At 38.2% G+C, this 22,454-nt stretch overlaps 2 protein-coding genes across 4 annotated transcripts in view; one reads left to right on the top strand and one right to left on the bottom strand.

The window, feature by feature from the left end:
* On the bottom strand, positions 302 to 20,109 carry CDC16 (cell division cycle 16). The gene is made up of 18 exons (XM_021414497.1): positions 19,870 to 20,109; positions 19,461 to 19,515; positions 18,446 to 18,543; positions 17,717 to 17,755; positions 16,749 to 16,889; positions 14,664 to 14,823; positions 13,916 to 14,010; positions 13,188 to 13,321; positions 11,535 to 11,614; positions 9,989 to 10,038; positions 9,243 to 9,316; positions 7,533 to 7,658; positions 7,296 to 7,448; positions 6,614 to 6,677; positions 5,141 to 5,202; positions 2,791 to 2,926; positions 1,797 to 1,887; positions 302 to 1,336 (listed from the first exon to the last, which is right to left on the bottom strand). The coding sequence occupies exons 1-18, from the start codon at positions 19,915 to 19,917 to the stop codon at positions 1,071 to 1,073; spliced, it is 1,872 nt and encodes a 623-aa protein (XP_021270172.1). The 5' UTR covers positions 19,918 to 20,109; the 3' UTR covers positions 302 to 1,070.
* The window catches only part of RASA3 (RAS p21 protein activator 3), a 177,219-nt gene continuing 176,180 nt past the window's right edge, over positions 21,416 to 22,454 (top strand). Inside the window, exon 1 of one of the 3 annotated variants that reach the window (XM_021414541.1) lies at positions 21,416 to 21,566. The gene's annotated coding sequence lies outside the window, so the exon portion shown is untranslated. The remainder of the gene's footprint in view (positions 21,567 to 22,454) is intronic. The other 2 variants (XM_021414548.1, XM_021414551.1) reach the window with 2 other exon arrangements.

Below are 22,454 nucleotides of genomic sequence, written 5' to 3' on the forward strand. Positions count from 1 at the left end.
AATTTTAAGCCCCTCACAGTGACATAGGTGGAACAGGCACAAAGGGAAGGGAGTAATTTACACAAAATATGTTCAACATTCATACTAAGAAGGCAAACAGACCCTGTTCCGTTCAGTGGATGGACAAATCACTCCTCTACAGAAACATTTGCTTTACTTCATCATTTTTAAGTGAGGCAATGACATTTAAAAATACCACCCTAGACACTTGTAAAAAAATGTATATGCATATTACTCCATTAATCCTTTGCCTTGATAGAACAACTATGTGTAATGAGAATGACTGCATTTTCTACAGAAGTACACTGTGGCTTACAACTTTATTATTATGCAACTGAAAAATAGTTCAGGTACTATTAATTGTAGGAAACACTGATTTATCTTGGTATTTTTTGCCATTCATGTTTGTTGTCCAATCAGCTTACCACAAACAGTTCTTACACAACCTCTTAGTAACATAATATAGAATAATAACAAAGTTGTTAACAATAATTAGGAGAAGGCATAACAAAGTAACATGCTTTGTCATCAATTTAATGCATGCCCAATTAGAGTCAAGTGACGGAAATCCACTGAAATCACTCTGTAAAGAAATACATATTTATGAAGGAGTAAATGTAAAACCTCATGGATTTTTTTGGTCTATTTCCTAAAAAAGCATTCCTCACAGACAGTATGAAAACTCAGAAGCTACAATAATACTGCATTAGACCCTGGCTAATCCATTCAGCAATATTGTAAACTGCTCCATTTTAGCTATTATTTTTAAACCTTCACAGTCTTACTGATAGCAGACACAAGGATCAGTAAACAGTTTTAAAAACAACGTGAATTTATTTTTTTTTTTTTACTTTATCACATATGATTAATTTTGTAGAAATAATAAGATCGGAAATAGTCCGTCATGTATGTTTTAATCATCCTTAAGGCAAGCATTATTCCTCTGGTGTTAAATACAGCATAGTAGTTTGAATTCATATAAAAATAGCAAATTCCTGAAAGTATAACACCGTAACAAAAATGCTAAAACAAACACTTAGACAAGATGTGCCCTCTACCAGAATTTATGGTCATGTACTATGATCTGACATTGACGTTTCTAGCATCATGTCGCTTTCATTCATTTCAATCTCAAACGTTTCTTCCAGTGGACGGCTGGTATCCGTATTTGTCCTTTGATGTGATGTTTCTAATGTTACTATACCACTCTCATCCAGAGTCTGTCTCTCTATGTCAAATTCTCTGAAATCCCAAGCAGGTGAAATTATGTTCTTTAAGGTCTTCATTGTGTGTACATCGAAGTCATAACATCTTAATTTATCTTTGATCTCTGTTCCTAGGAAAACAGACAAACCGTTAGTTTATTCCAAGCCAACACTCCCCAAAATGTATTTCAAAAAATTATCCAGAAACTACTATGGGTCTCTGTATTCAGAAGGAAGAGTTGATGTTTAATTACTAAAGTTTAAGCATTAGTCTGACAAAATCTGGCAGCCTCCTAGTCTAAAAAACCAAAACATACAAAGTAAAATTCAAATTGAAAGTCTGTTACTAGGAGCAGCTACCAATTCCCTTCCCAGCGTTCTATGAGGGTTTCTTCATTGTTTAATGTTACATGCATCATCGTTTGCATCAAGGTATTTAACACAGCTGCATAGTTCTTCCCGATGTATTAACTGACAATATTGAGAAGAAACATCGGCTTCAATTGTGTGAAAAATCTGCTGGAAAAGCAGAATGATGGTAGACAGTTTTTTCTTGATGCAAGTCTTCTCTCAAAAGATTTAATGACTTACCAATGTAAGCTTCAGAATCACCAATATACATTTCTATGCAATGTCCAAGCATTGTGACTGAAAATGTGTCATCCCTCCTAAGTCCAAGGGCCTATTAAAAAAAAGCAGACAATAGAAAGTCTTCAGCCACATATAAAATCATTTGCATCTGAAGTCCATTACTCTGAGTTTGTTGTTTTGTTGGTGGACAGTGTGATCAAAGTAGTCTTCACTGTAAAAGCAGAATACCGTGCAATCAAAATATTCTCATATGAACTGACTTAAGAAAGCAAACCACAGAAATACAACTAAAAATGGACATGTATCCAGACAGAGAATCATTCATAAGTCATGAAGTAAGATACACTACCAAAGTAATTCTAAAAGCTGTGAGGAACTTAATTTTGCATACCTAAACTACAATTGGTAATGAAATACATTGAGACATACTTAAGAAATTGCAACTAAATTTACGTAATACAAGCTTCTAGGTAAATTTAACTGCAGCTAAATTCTCAATCCAATCAACCTGAATGCTGAGAAATTTGGGACTCATTAAGATTCACCATTACTCTACAAAAACACGAAATCACCCAAACTGTCCTGGGAATAATAAAATACAATTATCATATAGTAAAGATAAGTCTACGACAACAGAAAGTGGCCTATTTTTAAAATCTGCACCTACTGTAGAATTTCTACTTTGAAGCATCAGTTGGAATTATTTCAAACTATTTCAGCTATATGAGAAGTTAATGTATACACAATGTATAGGATAATTCAGTTGGTTTCAAGAAGAAGGATGCATCAAAGTTTTAAAAAGTGGCTTTTTGTTTAAAAAATTTTTTTTTAAACAATCTATAGAAAATTAAGGAAGACTTCCTTTTGGAAAAATAAAAGATTACAAAAGAAACAGTAATTTGGGGGTTGGGTAAAACATTCAACCTCTGTTCCATAATCATCAGAATGAAAAGGTAAATACAGAATCTGTGACCAGCACTTTAAGCATACGTACCGTATGAAAATAGTCAATTGCACTTTCAAAATTGCCCATCAGACTATGTATGTAGCCAATGGCAGAGTAAGTAGAAGCATTCTGAGGAATTAGTACTAGAGCCTGGCGATGGTATTCCAGTGCTTCTTCATATTTCCTGACGGGGTTAAATACAGGATATCTATTAGCAAGCTTGAGAGTGGAAGATGTTTTTATATTATTCTATTGATAATTTCCTTACTTCAGTGGCAGACGATCCTGTCAAGAGCTTTGAATTTTTTGATTCATACTCTTAACATAAAAGAACGCACAAGAGTCACACACATTGATAATTTTCTTCTTCAGCATAATTGAGAAATCCTTGTTCCTCTTATGTAGCACAACAGCTGTCTGCGGTTGGGCCCCATTTGGAGAGGATTCTAGCAACTTGATACGGTAAATTTCTTTAGATATTTAATGCTGCTTACTGCAAAATTAGGTTTCCCTCTGCAGCTCTCATTTTCCTCCCCAGGGGAGCAAAGGAGCAATATGAGACTGAATCGCTCATTGTTCAAAATGAGAAAAGCTCCCAAAGCAGAAATTTCACAACCCTTAAGTGCTGCGTATGTTGGTACTTTCATTACTTCCACTTTGCCGCTGTTTTCATCAGAAGAGCAAGATTTACACATATTCATAATTTCTAATACCAGCCACGCTTTCTTTGAAAATTATCTCTTACATAGACTGCTTATTGCATTTGTTATTTTACAACCCAAGGATTAAGTGTACATTATGGCGCTACTCTGACGCTTTGGTTTTCCACATTTAGCACCCTAGTACCAAACTGTCAAAAATAAAGACAGCAACTGTCTATTCAAAAGAAATTTTAATGTCTCTAGTTGTAATGAAATTAAGCAAACACCAATACATGATTGTTGTTAAAGGCATAAAGATTTGCAGCTGCTTCCCTGCTGCATAAAACTTTCACACAGTTTGAAATTTTACTTTCAGTCCTACTGTTTACCTGTCCAACTAACTACCACTGTATTTTAATGTGCTGCTTTCAAATTTCAACTACACAGACCAGTAGGTTTTTCATAATACCAATAATATGTATTATGAACACTGCTAAATGCAGATAGGAACATTCTACCTTGCAGAGTGTATGTACAGCTAACCTAAACTCTCATTTTCATGAAAGAAAGTTTACAAGGATGTGAATATACATTAGATTGGCTTTCTGAACCTCCCCCGCCCAGGGAGGTGGTTGAGTCACCGTCCCTGGAGGTGTTCAAGAAACATTTGGATATTGTGTTGAGAGACATGGTTTGTGGGGTTATTGGTGGTAGGTGGATGGTTGGACTGGATGATCTTGTAGGTCTTTTCCAACCTAGCTAATTCTGTGATTCTATGGTTCTAGATAATAAAATGCAAGTCATCCTGAATGTGATGTAAGCAGTTACTAAGTTACTGCAAGAAATTAGAAAAAGACAAAAGGAATTATAACTGAAGCACATATTTGAAAAAACCCTGGAATTAAACTCACGAATACAACACAGAACCAGTGCCTTTTTCTTTGATTTTGGGAGAGCAGGTAACTATTATACATCAGCATTTCCCAACAAAAATAATCGGCAACAATAATAATTGGCAATTCTATCACAAAGCCATTACTATCAAAGTCAAAGCAGACACACAGCTTGTATCTAACTGGAATGTCTTTCATTGGCATCTTAGAAACATAAGTTACAGTTAAAATCACGACGTTAAAAAAAATATACGGTACTGGTTAAAACATAAGGAAACACTGGCTAAAATTAAAGTAATGTAGGAGAGAAAACTTATCAATGTTAAAACTACTAAAGCTTTCATATGTACTTTGCACTTCCTTCTCTTCCCAAAATGCAGATATGAAATATGAACCAGTTATGTCCTTAAAAGCCATAGAATAACATTTTATTGTTAAAGTCACTGAACACTGCACTAAAATAATAAAATAGAAGCTTAAGCACTGATCCAAGCAATGAGTAGTATAAAAGGTAGTTTTGTGCTGAATTAAGTCATTGAGCATAGTCAAGCATGTCAGGATTGCAACAGTAGCCAGTTTGATTTCAGACCCATCTGAAGAGCTAAAGTCTATGACCAAACGTCTAAGAATCAATAGTTAAGGAAGGCTTTCACATTAAGTATTTTAACTTGTATGTGAGAAACCGTACGCAGGAGCACCTGGTGTACTTATTTTAGTAACTGATCTAAGGAATTTTGCTTTTCTTATAAGGTGCTTCTACATTGCCCTCATGTGGTATACAATCCTAATGAAAATAAGGATGCCCAGAAAAACACATTTTCTGTAGTATTACAGATAATTGAAGCTCCTGTACTCTCCACTTACTTCAGTTTTCGGCAGACATGTCCTAAGTTGTTCAGTAAAGGCTCCCACTTATCAACTGTTATCTGCAACATAATCAACAATTCAAGTAACAGCAGCTTACAAGATTGTAACTAAATGTTGTAGGACTACTTAAAGAACACACACACACACAAAAACACCCCGTAACAAACAAGGCAATTCAATCACAACCAAGAAAAACATCACAAAAATTTTCAGTTGTTTCAATACATGTATTTAAACTCAAAGTAAACCTGTTCTCAATAACTAACTCCCCAAACCCAATTAAATTTCAAGTTTTAATATCCCTGACACTTTAATACAAGCTAAACAAAATTTGTTTTCTACTTAACAAGTCATATTTCAAAGTGTCATAGCCTAGGTGAATTAAGATTCACAAATTAGACATTCATATTAAAAAAAAAATCATTAATGCTGAGGCTCTTTCTTCTCCATAGCCTAACTTCATCCGCTCTAAATATATGAGCTCATTTATGAAGCACACAAAACTATCTAAGCCAAAAAAATCCTTAGAACAGTTTTCAATGAAATTAAAAAGTCATTTGACTTGATCACATTAAGAATTTTCCATTCATTACAACAGAATAGCACCTCTTGTTCTTTTAGGTGTTTCCTACTCTAATTCTAAAATTCCATGCGTGCACTTACGCACATATATTTAGTGCTTCTGTAAAGAAGAAAAAACAGGACAACTTTAACTAAAATAAAACAACTCCATTTATATATTAGCGAGTTTATAAGTTAGTAACTGTCCAGTCTGTTTTAATAAATCTACGTCTTGTCCACACAGGACTGTAGTACTTCAGTGCTTTCTACTTTGTCAAAGGTTTACTGTACTCCAGAAGCAAGGCCGTTATCTTGGTAGGAGATACATTGGTAATAGCTACTGCAACATGAGGTAGTCTCCTCATTAAATAAATTTATGCTGAAAATCATTTAAAATGCTATCTGTAAGTTCAAAGCGCAGCTCACTTTCAGGAACTTAGTTAAGCATCCCTGGACCCACTCCCACATAGCCTCCATCTGGTAGAAAGAAAACAAATCCATCCATACAGGCTTCCAAACAAAACTGGAAGTGATTCAAGAAATGCAGTTCCACTTGGCAGAAGCTGTCTTCCACACACGTATCCAGTTCCACCTTCACACCAAAAAACATTCATCTGCTAATACCTAAGACTAAGAACGCAACCTGGATTCCACTTCCCAATCAACACACATGGTTTTGTTTTGCTTTTCCTGCCATTTGTATTTAATTTCAAATAAAAACATACTTCTGGCCATTTCCAGTAGCACTGAAAATAATGCGCGATGACTTATCTAAAAACTGAACACATAATTACAACTAGATGGTCCAGATTTTCAAGTCAATTTTACATTGTGTTGCTTATGCCTTAATATACAAAGCTTCCTGGAGTTTTATGGATTTATGATGATGCATATGAATAGGAAAAATACCTCATTTCCAATAGCTTTGATTTTTTCCAGTGCATCGAGAAACCACTTCTCTGCAGTTTTCCAGCTAAATATTGGGAATGGAGAATACAGAAAAGTAAATTAGCAACGAGTTCTAATTAGCAGTATGAGACAACTATATTACAATCAACAGTTCTTTGATCATATTTGGTTGTATGAATGCAATTATAATTTTTAATGAAGTAATTCTGCCACTCAATCTTAACAGCTGACAAGACAAAGTTAAAAAAAACAAAACTAGAAGCAAACCAAGGCTGTTCAATGAACAACTTTTATATGTTGCATTTTTTCAGAGTATATTTGAAGTCTCCTGACTTGACAAAATGCTTTGCTGCACAAAACGTTATAGCACATATGCACTTGTGTGAGCAAACAGATGATTCTTCTGGGTGTGCTACTACCTAATGACAAACACACACAAAGTAATCATCTCTCTCTCTGCATATTTCTCAAGCTCAAAGTTCTTCCCTCACTCTATCTTAAACAAGGAAGAACAATTCAGAAAGCAAGCCTTTACCTTAAACACTACCTTAATGAGAACCAGGTGATACTTTACATTCAGCTGTAGAATACAAAGTAAGTAATTTAAGAGATATATTGGCACATCACATTTCAGAATTATCCTTCATTAAAATTGTCTCTCTCTCTCGTTTTGCAAGCTTACTCTCCATTTTGAAATGCAACCACTCCAACTTCATGCATAACAAAAGGATCTTCAGGCGCAATGCTTAAAGCTTGGCTGAAAAATCTTTCGGCTAGCTTCGAGTTGTTGGTCAAACCATATTCCAGTCCAATATAGAGCATCGGCAAATGACACCTAGAAAGAAAACTCATTAAGATACAGGTCAATTTTCTCTATGGATTAGCTTCAGCATTTCTGAATATGGTATTTGTGACGTACCCTTTCATGAGCTGTGCAGCTGTGAAGTATGCAGCCATCGCTTGGTCATGCTCACTCTCAACAGCAAATGAATGTCCATACGCTATCCACGCGGGTCCATAGGTCCTCTCAAGCGTAGTAGCTTTGCTAAAAAATGAGAGCAGATTACAAGTAAACATTTGAAATCAAATTTCATCTGCTTCAGACAGTATTTATGTAGCAATGTCATATGACATTAGCTATCTATTAGGATAACCTTTTATGGCTGGATGTAAACAAAGTTCACTTTAAAGGTCATTTTAAAAGTTTGAACTATTCAACGCTTACAAGTATTACACACTTTCGAAAACTCACTGTATTATTTCTATTGCTGTTCATGGACATCAGAAATTACTTGACACTACTGAAAAGAAACAACTATATTAGGCAAACTGGGTAAAATATATAAAAGGTTAGTAGTGACTCATAATGTGTTAAGTTAGTGTAAATTAACAGTTAACGACAGACATGTCAAGTCTTTTTTTAAAAGCTTCTGACATATTTTAGAAGTAATCTACTTGATTACTTAGCCATCCTTAACAACCATTAAGTCTAAATCTTGCTTTGTCACACTTAAACTAATTATCTTGCAGATCCTGGAGGAGAGTTTTCTCTGTCTTCTGGGACAAAACTTCACACACAAACATTTGCATCTTTCCACCCTACATCCTAGACAGCTTAAATTACTTCAAAAAACTTACCCCATACACCACTTTATCCAGAATGCTTGTTTGCTGCATTCTCTTCAATTCAGACACCTCACGTTCCTCCTAAGTTCTCTACCCATGTTGACTTGTCAACAGTTACACATTACAATACAGCTTTGCTGTTATCTTTTGTCAAAACCTAGTTTTTCTAATTGGTGCTGAGCCCTTTTGCACAATCTAAAGGAACAGATGAGCATGCAGGTACTTCCTTCTAGAGCAACCAGAACAATAATCCCCTTACATACTACTGGGCACAGTCCAGATGTGCCTTCTACCCTGTTCTGTTACTCCAAAACAAAGATGTATATAGGAGTCTATGTTTTTATCCATGGTATCTCCAGATACTTTTCTAACAAACTACTGCCTAACCTACAGTTAGCTCTAGCCTTGTAGCAGCACACTACCAAACCAACCAATCTACCACAGGTTGGTTTAAGGCCTCTCGGTTTAAGCTTACAGTACCAAACCAAATGCCATACTTCACAGCTCTCCAACCAGTGTTGACAATCAACACACACATCACAGGAAAGAGCAGTGGACTGGCTGACCAGCCTAGAAGTACAAGGCTGTTAGTGCAAAGAGAGAACCAGACAGCCAAATGACAGGATTTTCTGTCTGACTCTTCAATTTTAGATTTGAAACCTGGACCTGGGAGAATGCCCGAGCATCCTTAAGCTAAAACCTGAGGCTGAATTACCTAGCTGTAGTTAGCTTGGTGGCATGAGTGAATGCAAGGACTGCACCTGCTCATAACAGGAAGGTGACTGGCAAGAGATTCAGCCTAAGTCTGTAAAAAATTAAGTTATCTGGAAGGTTGAGGTCTAAATTGCCGTACCAGAAACAGAGTATAAACAAAAGAAATATTGCAGTAGTAATGACCATATGAAGCCTTCTGCTTACTCTGAGTTATAGCAACAACTGTGAACACTAAATATTTACTTAGCAAATAAGAAACAGATGTGCAAACTAGAAAAACAAGTTTTACCTGAGGTATCTTCTGGCATGTTCATTTTTGTGGCCAACCATGAGATAGTAGCAACCTACTGCAAACCATGACACCTACACATTACAAACCAAGACAGAGTATTATTAGATACACCACGCTGATTTTAGCGAAACATCATCGCAGGTTATACTTAACAGGGGAACAGTGTATAGCAGATAGAATGTTGGCATGCGTACGTCATTAACTGGGTTTGCTCAGCCTCAAGAAGAGAAAGCTAAGTGCAGAGCTTATTGTTGCCTTCAATTTTATCTAATAATAGGGAATACAGAAAACAGAGCCAGCCTCTTCCCACAAGGTGCACAGTGACAGGATGGGAGGCAGCGTGGACAAGCTGTAACATGGGGCATTAAAAGGGGATAAAAGGAAAACAGTTTTCACAATGAAGGTGAAGACTGGAACAGGTTGCCCAGAAAGGCTTATCTATTTGTTACTGTAACACATCTTGAACGATTATTCAAAGTGAAATCCTCATATTGAATGTTTTACAAGCACTTTGTTCTCTTATATGAAGAAATCTTGATACAAGAAAATTACAATGCGTAAAAAAAGGTGTGAACTATTTTACTCAGTTCCAATCGCGTATGTGTGTATATATATATATATACACACACACACACATATGTAAAAATACATATAAATACACACACCTCAAACTGACCATTACAACTTTTGCTTGCTTTTATTTAAAGAAAACTACCTGGTAATGAAGGCTTGGAACAACTTACAGGATTATTTGGGTACAAATCCACCAGTTTATGAGAAAGATAGAAGAGCTCTGCAAAGGGGAAGAAACAAGAAAAGAAAATTAAAATATGCTAAAACATTAAGATGTTTCATGCCCTTTAGCTTCCTATATGAATATGCAGCACGTCTAGTATTATTAATACACCATGTACAAAAATGTTTTAGTGGTCGTGCTTCACGTTGCCTCAATATGGACACATTTCTGCAACTAGATAAAAAAAACAAACCAGCATGTCTATGCAGTACACAAACAAGCAGCTATACATCCCACTAAAGAACTCTGCAATGGCTTGGGTCATTACTGCACATTAAAGTAAATGCCTGCAGAATTACACTTAAATCTATCGTGTGAAGGTAAAACACAGTTCAGCTTTCTACATTTAAAAAAGTGTAACATATCGGCCAGACCAATTTCAAAATGAGAGTCCTGTGCATTAACATGCCAAAGACAGGACATAAATGGCTAAATTATTCTGTGCAATTACTTCTTAGAATAACTATAATTATTTTTGTTAGAAAACTGACTACAGATTACAGGAAGTAATCAGATACAGGATAACAATTTTAATGTCTTTTGAAATTGCATTACAGTTCATAAACCAGCTGTTTCTTCAGAGCATGGTGCTCTTAAATTGATGAGTTCTGTACTTGAGTGCTTTGCATCAATTTCTCTGCTTCAGAAAATACAAATATGAAAAACTGCTTAAAAATATCAGCTTATTTACAAAAAAACTTCTCAATGCAGGCTTAAAAAGCTGTACTGTTACTTCCAGTGTTCACCTAATGACCTATTTGTGTACTACAATGCACTGTCCCTAAAGAGACTGCAAAACACATGGGCTCCTTACTCTATCTTCCAATTGGTATTGAAGACATTCAAGGTCTTCACTTGATTTGCTTGTTTATGTGCAGTTTGAAATGAGAAAAAAGTTACCCCAGCTGCAAGTGAGCTATTCATAATTTCAAAGGTGCTCTCCAATTATAGATTTATTTCAACTAAAAACAGACCTTCACAATAGCAAAGGCAAGGAGAGAGCATAAAAAGCTTTTTAATATGGAAAAAGCACTACCACCTCAGCATACACACTGCTGAAGAGTTCCTCCTAGTTAGAATTAATATATTTTATTTTGTTACTGGAGAAAAGCACACCTAGATACTCTAGGAAGATCAACTCATAACATAATCAAACAACTGCAACAGAGCAGTATAGGTCACAAACTTTCTGGTAACACAGCCCAGTGATTAAAAGACAAGTGACACTCGTGATCACCAGTGAGTACAGATTCTTTGCACAACTACTTCCCTGGCCCTCGCCATGAGCTCTAGAACTCCGTTCTTTTCCACTTAGCATTACTCTCTCAGAACTACAAATAGGAAGAAAAATACCAGTCATTTTTCACATCAAATTTCAGGAGTGGCTAATTTTAAAATGGCTTCTAAGGGGATTTCTCGGCATCTTTGAATCTTTCTTAAAATTGAAGCCTGGCAGTGTTCTTTTAACTCTCATTAACTGTTGTGTTTCTTACCATTTGCTTTATTAAGTTCCACAAGTGTCCCTATATGCACAGGTAAACAGTTTGCATGGAAAGGATCCTTTTCCATCACTCTAAAAAAAAAAAAAAAGAGAAAAAATTGAAATGCACATTTCAAAAACTTTAACGTGCTTGAAATAGCTGCTTTTATAGAGTGCAATGTTCCAGTTAATTACCCCTTCCAGCATTAGACTACCATTTGTGACTAGACTGTAACTGTTACCAGCATAATAAAGGTTCAAGACCAGAAAAATAACCATTCATTTAGCTTAACAGGACTAACACAAAATTTTGGCAAGGTGAATATACAATCAGAAGAACAACAACAACAGAATACAGTATATGTTTGCTTGCAGGTCACCTCTAACTTAACTAGGAGACAACAATATTACTGTTCTCTGTCCTATAAGTTCTGTATGTTTGACAGCAACTTTTCCCCAGTACTACCATACTTTCTGAGCTTATGGAAGTAGGCTCTACAACATTAAGCAGTATGCCAGAGGAAACACAGTTAGCTCAGTTTTAATATTTTTATTTATAGTGGCATTTAGAAATGAATTACATGCAGGACATGGCTTGTAGGCTCGTGCCCTTTTTCTAAGCACTGTCATTTGGTAAAATAAGCAGAGGGAAGCAAATGTCTTGAAATGCTCTTTTCTCAGATGTTTAAGTTCACCAAAGTGGTCAGCATTCTCCGCAGCCTTTCCAAAAACCTTGCCTCTACTTGGTTCTAAAGGGTACTCTATGTGGTGACGGTTTGCTTGAGATAAGAAAAAGCTGTTCCGTAAACTGAACCTTTTATTTTACAAGACTCACATTCTGACACTATGCAGTACATACACAAAACTAGAGTTTTCTTGAAAAGGAAGCTATTGGGCCAGCAAACAAAATAGCTCTAGAAGTAAGCGTTGAGCTTTATGTTAAATGAGAAGCAGTCCATGTTGTTCCGATCCACCTGACAACCCGACAGCTGTGCATACCTTGGCTATATAACAACTGACAGGCAATTTCACCACACATCAAGATTAAACAGCCAGAGAAATCACATTCCCTAACTAACCAACTGAACCAAGTCTGTTTGTTCTGCAGGCCAAATCAGAAGCAGGCAGATAACATGAAAAACTAAAAGAAAGAACAGCACAGCGCTGATTAACTGGAGTTTTGCTTTGGATAATTTTGCTACAGATTACAGAAACAGCAGTACTACTGGGCCCAAAATACCCATTTTAACTACCTGAAGCTTTGTATCAAACTTAGGCATGAAGGGGACAGAATCTTCATCAGGGTCTGTTGGGACAGGATAAGGGGAAACGGTTTCCAACTGGAAAAGGGGAGATTTAGTTTGGATTTTAGAAAAAAAAGATTTCTTTCATCATAAAGGCAGTGAGGCTCTGGCACAGGTTGCCCACAGAGGTGATGGATGCCCCGTCCCTGGAGATGCTCAAGGTCAGGCTGGACAGGGCTCTGAGCACCTGATCCAGCTGTAGGTGTCCCTGTTCATTGCAGGGGAGTCGAACTAGACGGCCTTTAAGAGTCCAACTCAAAATGACTCTGTGATTCTATGATGAAGTGAACAATCAGTCCAGTTATAATTAGCATTCCACACCATACCGCAAAAAAACTCTTCAAATCACTTTGTATACTTACAGCGAAGTACGCTTGTAACACATTTTGAAATCACAGTTATAATAATGTCTTTCAGCTAAAGACACGACTACGTCCAAGTTTTCCTGAAGACCATTTACCGATTCAGGAATCAGTGTTTCACTGGGTTTATTATACTGCAAAACAAAAGAAACACAACATGCCAATCCAATCTATTATCACATGCTATAAATATTAATTTAGTTCTAAAAGAATATAGCTACACAAAGCTTAGCATTCTTTGTTTTAAACTGGAAGTGTGTAAATTCTGTATTTGATAAAATGGTTCTTTATAATATACTTAAAAGCTCATTTGGAGCATGAGAGATGCTTGACAATGTCAATATATGAAGTATAAGCTGTACAAATGAATATTGACTTAGATAAAGTTGGCTTGCAGTGCCCTCGCATTCCCTTCAGAAAAAAGATTTTGGAAGAATGTTGTTATAATCCATTCTTTTCAGGTAACTGACATTGTGCCTACATGGTTAATGTGCTTTTCCCCACCTAAAAAATTCTTAGAAAGCAAAGCCAAACCAGATGGGTTTACACAAAATTATTATACTATCATTCATAAAACGATATCTACTGCATCATAAATTGATGAATAACAAAAACTACAAAGCACTTGTATTACCAAAGTTCAGAGTAAACAGTATCAAAGAACATTTACACCTGGAGTCAAGATTTCAGTGCAATTCATCAGCTTTTTAGTCAGCTTATGATTTTACCTTTTTCAATTTATTCTCAAATAAAAAGTGCAGCAACTCTTGTTCTTCTTCTGTACATTGTTTACTAAGAGGTAGAGATTCAAGAAGTTCCTTTTCTATAGGAATTAAAGAATACTTTGAAATGGTCATATTATAGAAAAAATGGCAAGATCAAACACACTAAGAACTCAGATGCAAAAAAAAGTTAGTACAGATGCATTAAAGAGGATATTAATTATGGAAATTAGTTATTGAATTCTTACTTCCTTCTAGACTTTTAGACAAAACTCAATGACATAGCACACCATTATAATAATTCATTCTACATGTCAGTTTATCACTCAGAATGCTCTATTAAACAATGCCTACGATAGAGAAGCAAAAACCAGTAGGCTTTTGCAAATCCAAAGGCTGTGAAGTTGCAAGCACAAGACAAACCACTGCTCAGGCTGAACAAAAAGCATGGGAGCTTCTGCAACTAACAAATGAGGCAGCTGGGTTACTCTCTTCCTTTCAATTCTTAGCACTGCAGGACTAGAAACTAACGTTCAAATATAATCTGCTCAAACTTATAATTTTCATTCATTTCATAGCTGTTTTTTTTAAAACTTTTAATACTATCATCATCTAGTACTTTCCTAGCAACTGAGGATAATTTTTACTTCAACTTGTAAACTCTGTATTGCTTTATTTTTTTAATGCAGAAAAAAAGGCATATTAAGAAAGCAGATAAATTTTACTTGTATTTGAGAAATACCGCTATCCAGACCTTCTTGTGCTGTTAGCATATGGTGCGATGTTAAAAGATCAAATGCTTCAAAGCAGTAAACATCGAGCTTCAAGGCTTCTTTGTAGCTGTATGTTGCTAGGGTTCTATTATCCAAAGCATCATAGATCTTCCCTCGCAAAAGGCATATAGAACTCTTGATCTGGTGGAAAAGCAGGGCTGGAGGTCAAAGACTGAATCAATGTTTGCAATTTGCTTTTGAGCACAAATCAAATGGGCTCCCTGAAAAGTAAAGAGCATTCATGTATGATGGAACCTGGTTTTCTGGTGATGTTTTCAAATATAATCGTTTCTATGAGCTTAAGAATCAAATTAATACATTCCGAGGTTATTTACAGCCAAACAAATACATGTTTGAAATAAGTAGTGGGAGGATAGGAGTCTGTATTTCCTACTTCAAGCATCCAACCTCTGCCACCGAGTTGTAAGCTAGTTAAACTATATTCCCTTTACGCTTTATAGGGAAATGGACACTTCCACACACCCCTTTCTTTTAAACAACACACTTCACGTAAGACAAGAAGGACTTCAGCAGAAATGAAAAAGGCCAACTCAGTGGACTCAGCTACTTTGGGTAAATACATTTTTCTTTTCAATCTAAAACATAGAGAGTAGTGAAGAGATAATTATTACCAAATAAGTGCTAGGCCGTCTAATAACTAACATGTTCTTTCAGAACTGCAGGCTTCAATTCAATTAGAAGGCCACAGAACTGTAACCAAGTTACTCACAGAAAAGTTGCTAATTATGCATTTATGTTGTCACACTAACCAGGAAAATTAATTATCTTAGAGTCTGCATACTAGAAAGAGTACAGCTGTTTTAACAACCAATAGAAGCTGGGGGGCTGGTAAAGAAAAGGTAATACCGTTTCCAGTTTACAGGCTGTCACTTTTAGTCCAGAACAAATGCTGGTGAAAATCAATCAAATAAGTAAAGTTTCAAAAAGCTACACTCCTAGAGAGGGCTTTGTTTTCAATTCCTTGTAGCAGTATCAACCTCACTAGTTCTCTCCTTTGGCAAAACAAACTTACTCTCCCTGCATTCACGATCTACATTATCATAAGCATTCGTGAAGATAAGGGCTGATGAAGTTGAGTTTCTTGACTGGGTTATTTTTCAGTCAAGTTAATTGCTTGATTTAGTTCAGCAATCAGTCACCCAGATGCTTGGGCAAAAGTACCACGAAATGCGGAAAACAGCAAAGGAGAAAGAATGAACAGCCAAAGCTGTTTTTAACTTCGCTAGCCTGGCTAGCTTGAACGTATCCATTAGGGTGCGACACAGTAATTCAGTCTAATCCTCTTCTGGTTTAAACCAATTAATACAAAACCTACATAAGGTAATATTAGAAAAAGGAAAAAAAAAAAATCAGCTCACGTTGACAATTTAACTCATTTTGCTGCTCCACTTATACAGGGAAAAATCTGTCAGTCCCCCTACTACAGTTTCAGCTAATGAACTTTACAACTCAACAAGCAAACTCTTCACAGGCTCTTCAGTCTAAACACACAATGAGAATCCCCTTTGTGTGCCTGTGCAGAAATTTTTCCACTTGCTTCAAAAAATTTCACTCAATTGCCACATAATTTCCAAGTGTGACAACGCCACACTGAGAAGAACATTTGAATGGAAAGAAGTCTCCCATCAAAAAACACCTAAAGGAGAGGAAAACCCGTGTTATTACCTCAGAATCTGAAGTACAACTGAAAGAAAATTTAGTTTACACTACCAAGACTGAAACTGCACTACAGAGCTAAAAGACTCTAAAAATCAATGCTAGGTCAAGAACATCCTTTTGTAAATTACCAGCAGGTGCTTTGCAGGATGTTTCTGTAAATTACTTCACAAAAAATGAAGAGTGAAACTTATTTTTCATACGTGCAAGCCAACACCTGACTTCTGGGTTGCAAGGGGAAATGATTCAGCATTTCTGAAAGCCACGTGATCCAGAAAGGAGTCCTTAGACACCTAGAGTTTCAAAATTCATGTAGCTGCAAAATCACTTTCCGACTTCACACATATTTTTTAGTTATAAAAGCAGTTATTTTTTAAAACGTCACTTACAGAAGATTGGGACATCTCCCAGTCTGTGGCAGAGTCTTTCAATCCACTTTCATCCTTCAAGTACTTCTCAAAAAGCCTCTTGTTGATTGGCTCCTCCATATCAAGAATATCCAAGGCCTGTTGATGCTCTTTGGCCGCATACTAGCCACAAACATGTGTGTGTAAAAAACAAGGTTGGGATTTGAAACATCTGTACATAAAGCGTCAATAAACCTAGCGTTACATTTCAAAGGCACAGACTGTAACAACCAGTATTTACCAGTAGGGTTTTTTATGCATGCAAATTCTAATTTGGACATATGTCATTTTACCATCATAATCAACTATTTTACTAGGCACCTATCATACAGGACTTACATTAGCAAAATTAACACCGACAGAAAAATCTATTATTTGGCATTATGGAATCACAGAAGCAGCTAGGCCTCTGAAACTGGTTAACGAATGTTTTAATAAAATATAATTGTCTTATTCTACAATAAGCACAATATTCTATTTAAATTTCTATACTTAATCTATCAGTTGATTCTTTTATCCTGTGAAAACACTGGTTTTTATCACTTACATACCACATTCCATCCAGAAAGATAAAGCCACTAACTACAAATACACAACCATAAAGCACATCTCTTCTGGATGGACCACAATCAACCAATTAAAAACATAAACACGCAGACATGAGAAGAAGAAGAAAAAAATCATTCACATGCTTTCTCCACAAAATATTAGAGGAATATTTTCTTTTCTGTACAAAGGGTCAGTTGGATTTCTGCGCTACAGTACCACAACGGATACTCCAACAATCATACGGAAGGCTAAAGGTTAAAATCAACTGTCCCCAAATTTAAACTTGTTATCCCAATGAATGTAGAGCCTCACACATCTACGCTGTCTCTCACATATAGAATATTCCCAAGATACACCTATTATTTAGTTTGTTTCCAACAGAAATAAAAATGTGTACTCACGTGACATCTAGCTGCAAGGTAGCGACATGCTTCATATAACTGAAAGAGAAGTTGCATTCATGTTAGCAATTAGGAGAGAGAACATTTCTTTACACTGTTAGACTCTTCTTTGCTCTCATTTTTCCAGTCGTACAGCTTCTCCCATCCTCTCACCCAAGGAAAACTTTCCCAATCAAAATGGCTACTTAAGCCTATAACTTCTCATACTCAAAGGACACTATGTTCACTCTTGTCTTGACCACACTCATTCACAGAGCAGAAGGACAACTGAAATAACTACACTTCCAGTGACACATCACCTCCCCACACCTGCTGCTGTTCTGTCCTTGGACCCCTTACCTTTTCTGTGACCCACATTGGGCCAATACACGGAACAGTTCTGCTGGGAGAGATCACAAAGATCACTGACCAACTGCCTGACAACTTCAGGACTAAACAAAAGTTACAGCATGTTACTGAAAGTGTTACCCAAATGCCCTGGGAACATCAATAGGCATGGGTCATCACCCATACCACTAGGAAGCCTTCCAGCATTTCACCTCCCCCATGGCAATGTTTCCTTATATCTAGATTGAAATGCTTTGCTATATTTGGTACTGATAAACTACATTATATAGGTTTTATAATCAGTATTCCTGCAGACCTTAACCTCTGACAGAGAAGAAGCCACCATGGTTAACAACAGAGGTTTATAAGCGGAACAAAAGTAATTTGTATAAAATGACTTACCTTATCCAATTTACGTGATCGAAGGGCATGTGCTGCCCTATGATACTGAGCTGTTAGGTAAAGACACTGGGCCAACCAGTAGATATCTTGAGGTTCCTCTTAAAAATAGAGAAGGAATTATAAATCATCAATTGATACAATATCTTTAAACACTTTCATTCAGAATATTTGCTTTTGCTTCCCTAGAAGAGTATTGGTTTTCCACTATTCTAGCACCCCATGAAGTTACAAAGGATTATACATATATAAAAACAACTTTCTATCTCTGCAAGGTTAAAATGGAAAAAAAAAGTCTAGATTTCGAAATTAAAGACATGAGATAGAGCGCTAAAGAATGAATACAACGAACTATATACTAAAGGTGCATGAGAAGGAGACAACAGCAATAAAGAAAAAAACAACAAATAGCTGTCTACGGGAGTTGTAAGTTACCCTGCCCTTGGAAATAGCTGGAGCACAAAAACACAACTCAGAATTGTCTCCTTCTGAAAATATTCTGAAAAAGTGGAAACCTAACAACACTGAAAGATGATTAGACTTCTGCACCTCTATGCCATGTTGGTTGAAGTGAAGCTTTATAATATCTTAAATTATTAGCAACCTAGGTTTTTTGTGATCAAACTCCTACAGTCATTTTAAGAAATTTAAGTCGACTACAGCTCTAAGCAGAAATAGGCTGCCAGCACTAACACACTGCAAACCTGAGTTCTACTTGCCACCCTTAGCAACACTGCATCCCATAATGAACTGTCTACTGTAGCTCTTTTTTGTGGGCCTATTAAGGCATTGTGTAGGCTTGTCCAAACATTAATTCTAAAACAAAGTTCAAAACAAAAGGTACACTGGCCCCTGCTTTATTCGGAAGAACAGCATCCCAGAGATCACAGAAAAACACCTGTGCCAAACACAGAGCTCCAACATTCAGCCAAGCAGCTCAGAACAAACAGAAGAAAACAGAACAACTGTACCAGAAAGAGGTTACTGAAGATCAACGTAATAATATGCTAACACTTACCATGAGACAATGAAGCTACTTTGTCTGCCCAGAACAGGGCACTCTGATACTGCTGCTGTAAATGAATGACAGAAATAATAATTATTTACTGGAAATTTGCTTTCCTGGCTTACCTCGAAATATATTACACACCATTTCCATTTAATGTCTGATTATACACGCGGTGCCTAATGAATGGTGAATTACATTTGAGTTCCTTACAAGTTCAAAAATCAGTGTGAAAGAGGCAGACCTACAGCGTCCGAAGGACACCAAGAAGCAACGCGAGATAGGGCTGTTCTGCAGGCGGGTCCCACTCCCCCAGTTCAGTTCAGCTCAGCTCAGCTCAGGGCCGAGGGCTCAGCCCGGGGGATCCCCGCGCCGGGCCTCAGCGAGGCCCCAGCCCAACGGCCGCCGCGCCGCTCCTCACCTGATCGATGTAGTGCCGCACCCGCTTCCGCAGCCGCTCCAGGTTCATCCTCCCGCGGGCCGTGAGAGACCGCAGGGCCCGCCACCGAGCCCACCGCGATGGCAGCGTTAGCCGCTCCGCCCGGCCGGGCGCGCTCTTGCCGTGCCGTACGCGCGCAGAGCCGCCCCTTCCGGCCCCGCTCAGCGCCTGCCGTCCTCTTCCTGACGGGAGCCGCGCCCCGAGCGCCGCGTTCCGGGGGCGCGGCGGTTGATGTCAGGTTGAGGGCATAAAAGACCACCAGAATTTCCTTTAGACTCGGTTAATTGGTTTTTGCCTTATATGTGCCGGTCTGCTGACCTTTCACACATCTACAGCTTTTAAGCAGGACCCCAGGGGTCCGTCTTGAGTCCAGTACTCTTTAACATCTTTATCAGTGACATAGATGATGGGATGGAGCGTGCCCTCAGCAAGAGTGCTGATGACACCAAGCTGAGCAGTGCGGTTGGTAAAGCAGAAGGAAGGGATGGCAGGGTCAGGCAGGGTCCCCAGAGGGACCTTGATCAATTTGAGAGGTGGGCCCTTGAGAACCTAATGGGGTTTAACAAAGCAGAGTGCTATAGGTTTTGCACTTGAATTGAAGTAATCCCAGATACGTATGCAAGTTGGGAGAACTCCTTGAGAGTAGCCCTGCTGAGAAGGAATTAGGGGTCCTGGTTGTTGAAAAATTGAACATGAGCCAGCAGAGAGTGCTTGCAGCCCAGAAGGCCAATGGTATCCTGGGCTGCATCAAAGAGGGGTGGCCAGCCGGATGAGGGAAGAGTTTGTCCCTCTTTATTCTGCCTTCATGAGGCCCCAGCTGGAGCACTGCATCCAAGCCCGGGGCCCCCAGCACAGGAAGGATGTAGAGCTGTTGGAGAGGGTCCAGAGAAGGACCACAAACATGGAGAAACTGGGCTTGTTCAGACTGGAAAAGAGAAGGCTGAGGGGAGACCTCACTGCTGCCTTCCAGTATTTAAAGGAAGTTTATAAACATGAGGAAAATCAACTTTTTACACAGGGAAATAGTGATAGGACAAGGGGGAATGGTTTTAAACTAAAGGAAGAGAGATTTAGATTGGCTGTCAGTGGGAAGTTTTTTACTGAGAAGGGTGTTGAGGCACTGGAACAGGCTGCCCAGAGAGGTTGTGGTTCTCCTGTCCCTGTCAGTGAGTACTTGATCTAGTGGTTGGCAGCCCTGCCTGTGGCAGGGGAGTTGGAACTTGATAATCCTTGAGATCCCTTCCCACCCAAGCTGTCCTGCGATTCTATGAAAAGAAGCTCAGCTGAGATTTTCATACTGTGTACAAACTACTGAGCAGTGGGGCCCACAGTTTGCTCGTAAGTGTCACATTTTCCTCACAGACCACACGTAGTGGTAGCTTCCCAGAGCTCAATAGTTTCTAGCAGGGCAGTTAGCTGCAGAACCTCAGGAAAGAGGAAGGGACACAACTATCTCAGCAGGACAGAAAAAGATAGGAGCTGGTGCTCCCCTCGAAGGCAGAAGACTTGGTTGGGGAAGAAAAAAAAGATACACAGGAAGTGTGGGGGTTGGAAGTGATGAGTCTGCTCTTGTTGGGGTAGATGAAGGTGTCGAGCATCTCAAGAGGAGCTGCTGTGACCTCTGTAGAAGATCTGCAATCTACAGCGTCCTGGGGAGGCCCAAGGAGTGCTCTGCTCAGGTGAGAAAATTGAGGCAGAGGAATGCACACACAATATTTTGTTCTTTTATCTCTATAGCTCTTATGTTGTCAAATCAGAGTCCATCATCCCAGGTTGCTTTGCAGTGCTTGTGTGTAATGTGCTGTTTCTTGTGTTCTCATGAAAGCTTGGCTCATCCAAGTGAGTCACTGCATGGGTGGGAGCTGTGACAGGGGTGCCTGAGCTGCACGGGGAGGCTCAGGCAGTGCTGCTCCACAGGGCTCTGGCAGGTGGGATCCAGGCCCCTTTCTGCAAAGGGGAGCCTTTGCCTTGCTGTTCATGAAGTACCTTGTTTGAAGTGTGTCTATTGGCAGGCTAGTCCTTCTCTGGGAGTGATGGAGGAATGTGGCCAAAGTGGGCTGACCCACGGCACTGAGAGTGGAAAGCTATGAGACAGTGGCTGAGAGGTATTGGCTGAGAGGGGAAAATTGAATTTTAAGTTCTTTCACAACTGTATCAGTTTCTCTTTCAAATTCAAAAACAGTGATATGCTGTTGTGGGTAGAACTTGTGGGTTGAGATAAAAACTATCTATTTAGACAGAAAAGGAAGAGAAAAAGGGATAATAGTAATGATAATATATGATATATATCTATACATGTATATATAACAAATGATGCACAATGCAATTGCTCACCACCCTCTGACCAATGCCCTGCAAGTCCCCAAGCAGCACCTGCCAGTCCAGCCAACACCCCTCAGTTTTACAGTTTTTTTCACATGATATATGGTATGGAATATCCCTTTAGCCAGTTTAGGTCATCTGTCCTGATTCTGTCCCCTCCCAGCTCCATGTGCCCCCTGAGCACCCCTCACTGGCAGGGCAGCAGTAGAAGGTGAAAGCATGAAATGTCCTTGGCTCTGTACAGC

Source organism: Numida meleagris, chromosome 1 (assembly GCF_002078875.1).
Source record: "Numida meleagris isolate 19003 breed g44 Domestic line chromosome 1, NumMel1.0, whole genome shotgun sequence".
Classification (NCBI taxonomy): domain Eukaryota; kingdom Metazoa; phylum Chordata; class Aves; order Galliformes; family Numididae; genus Numida; species Numida meleagris.

Excerpts from the sequence above, each read along its gene's own strand:
- CDC16 (XM_021414497.1), bottom strand. The coding sequence starts at position 19,917 with ATGAACCTGGAGCGGCTGCGGAAGCGGGTGCGGCACTACATCGATCAG. Across the intron at positions 11,615-13,187 it reads TGTTACAAGCGTACTTCGCT|AGTGATGGAAAAGGATCCTT; the intron begins GTAAGTATACAA and ends TTTTTTTTTTAG. Across the intron at positions 5,203-6,613 it reads TCAAAGCTATTGGAAATGAG|ATAACAGTTGATAAGTGGGA; the intron begins GTATTTTTCCTA and ends ATTATGTTGCAG.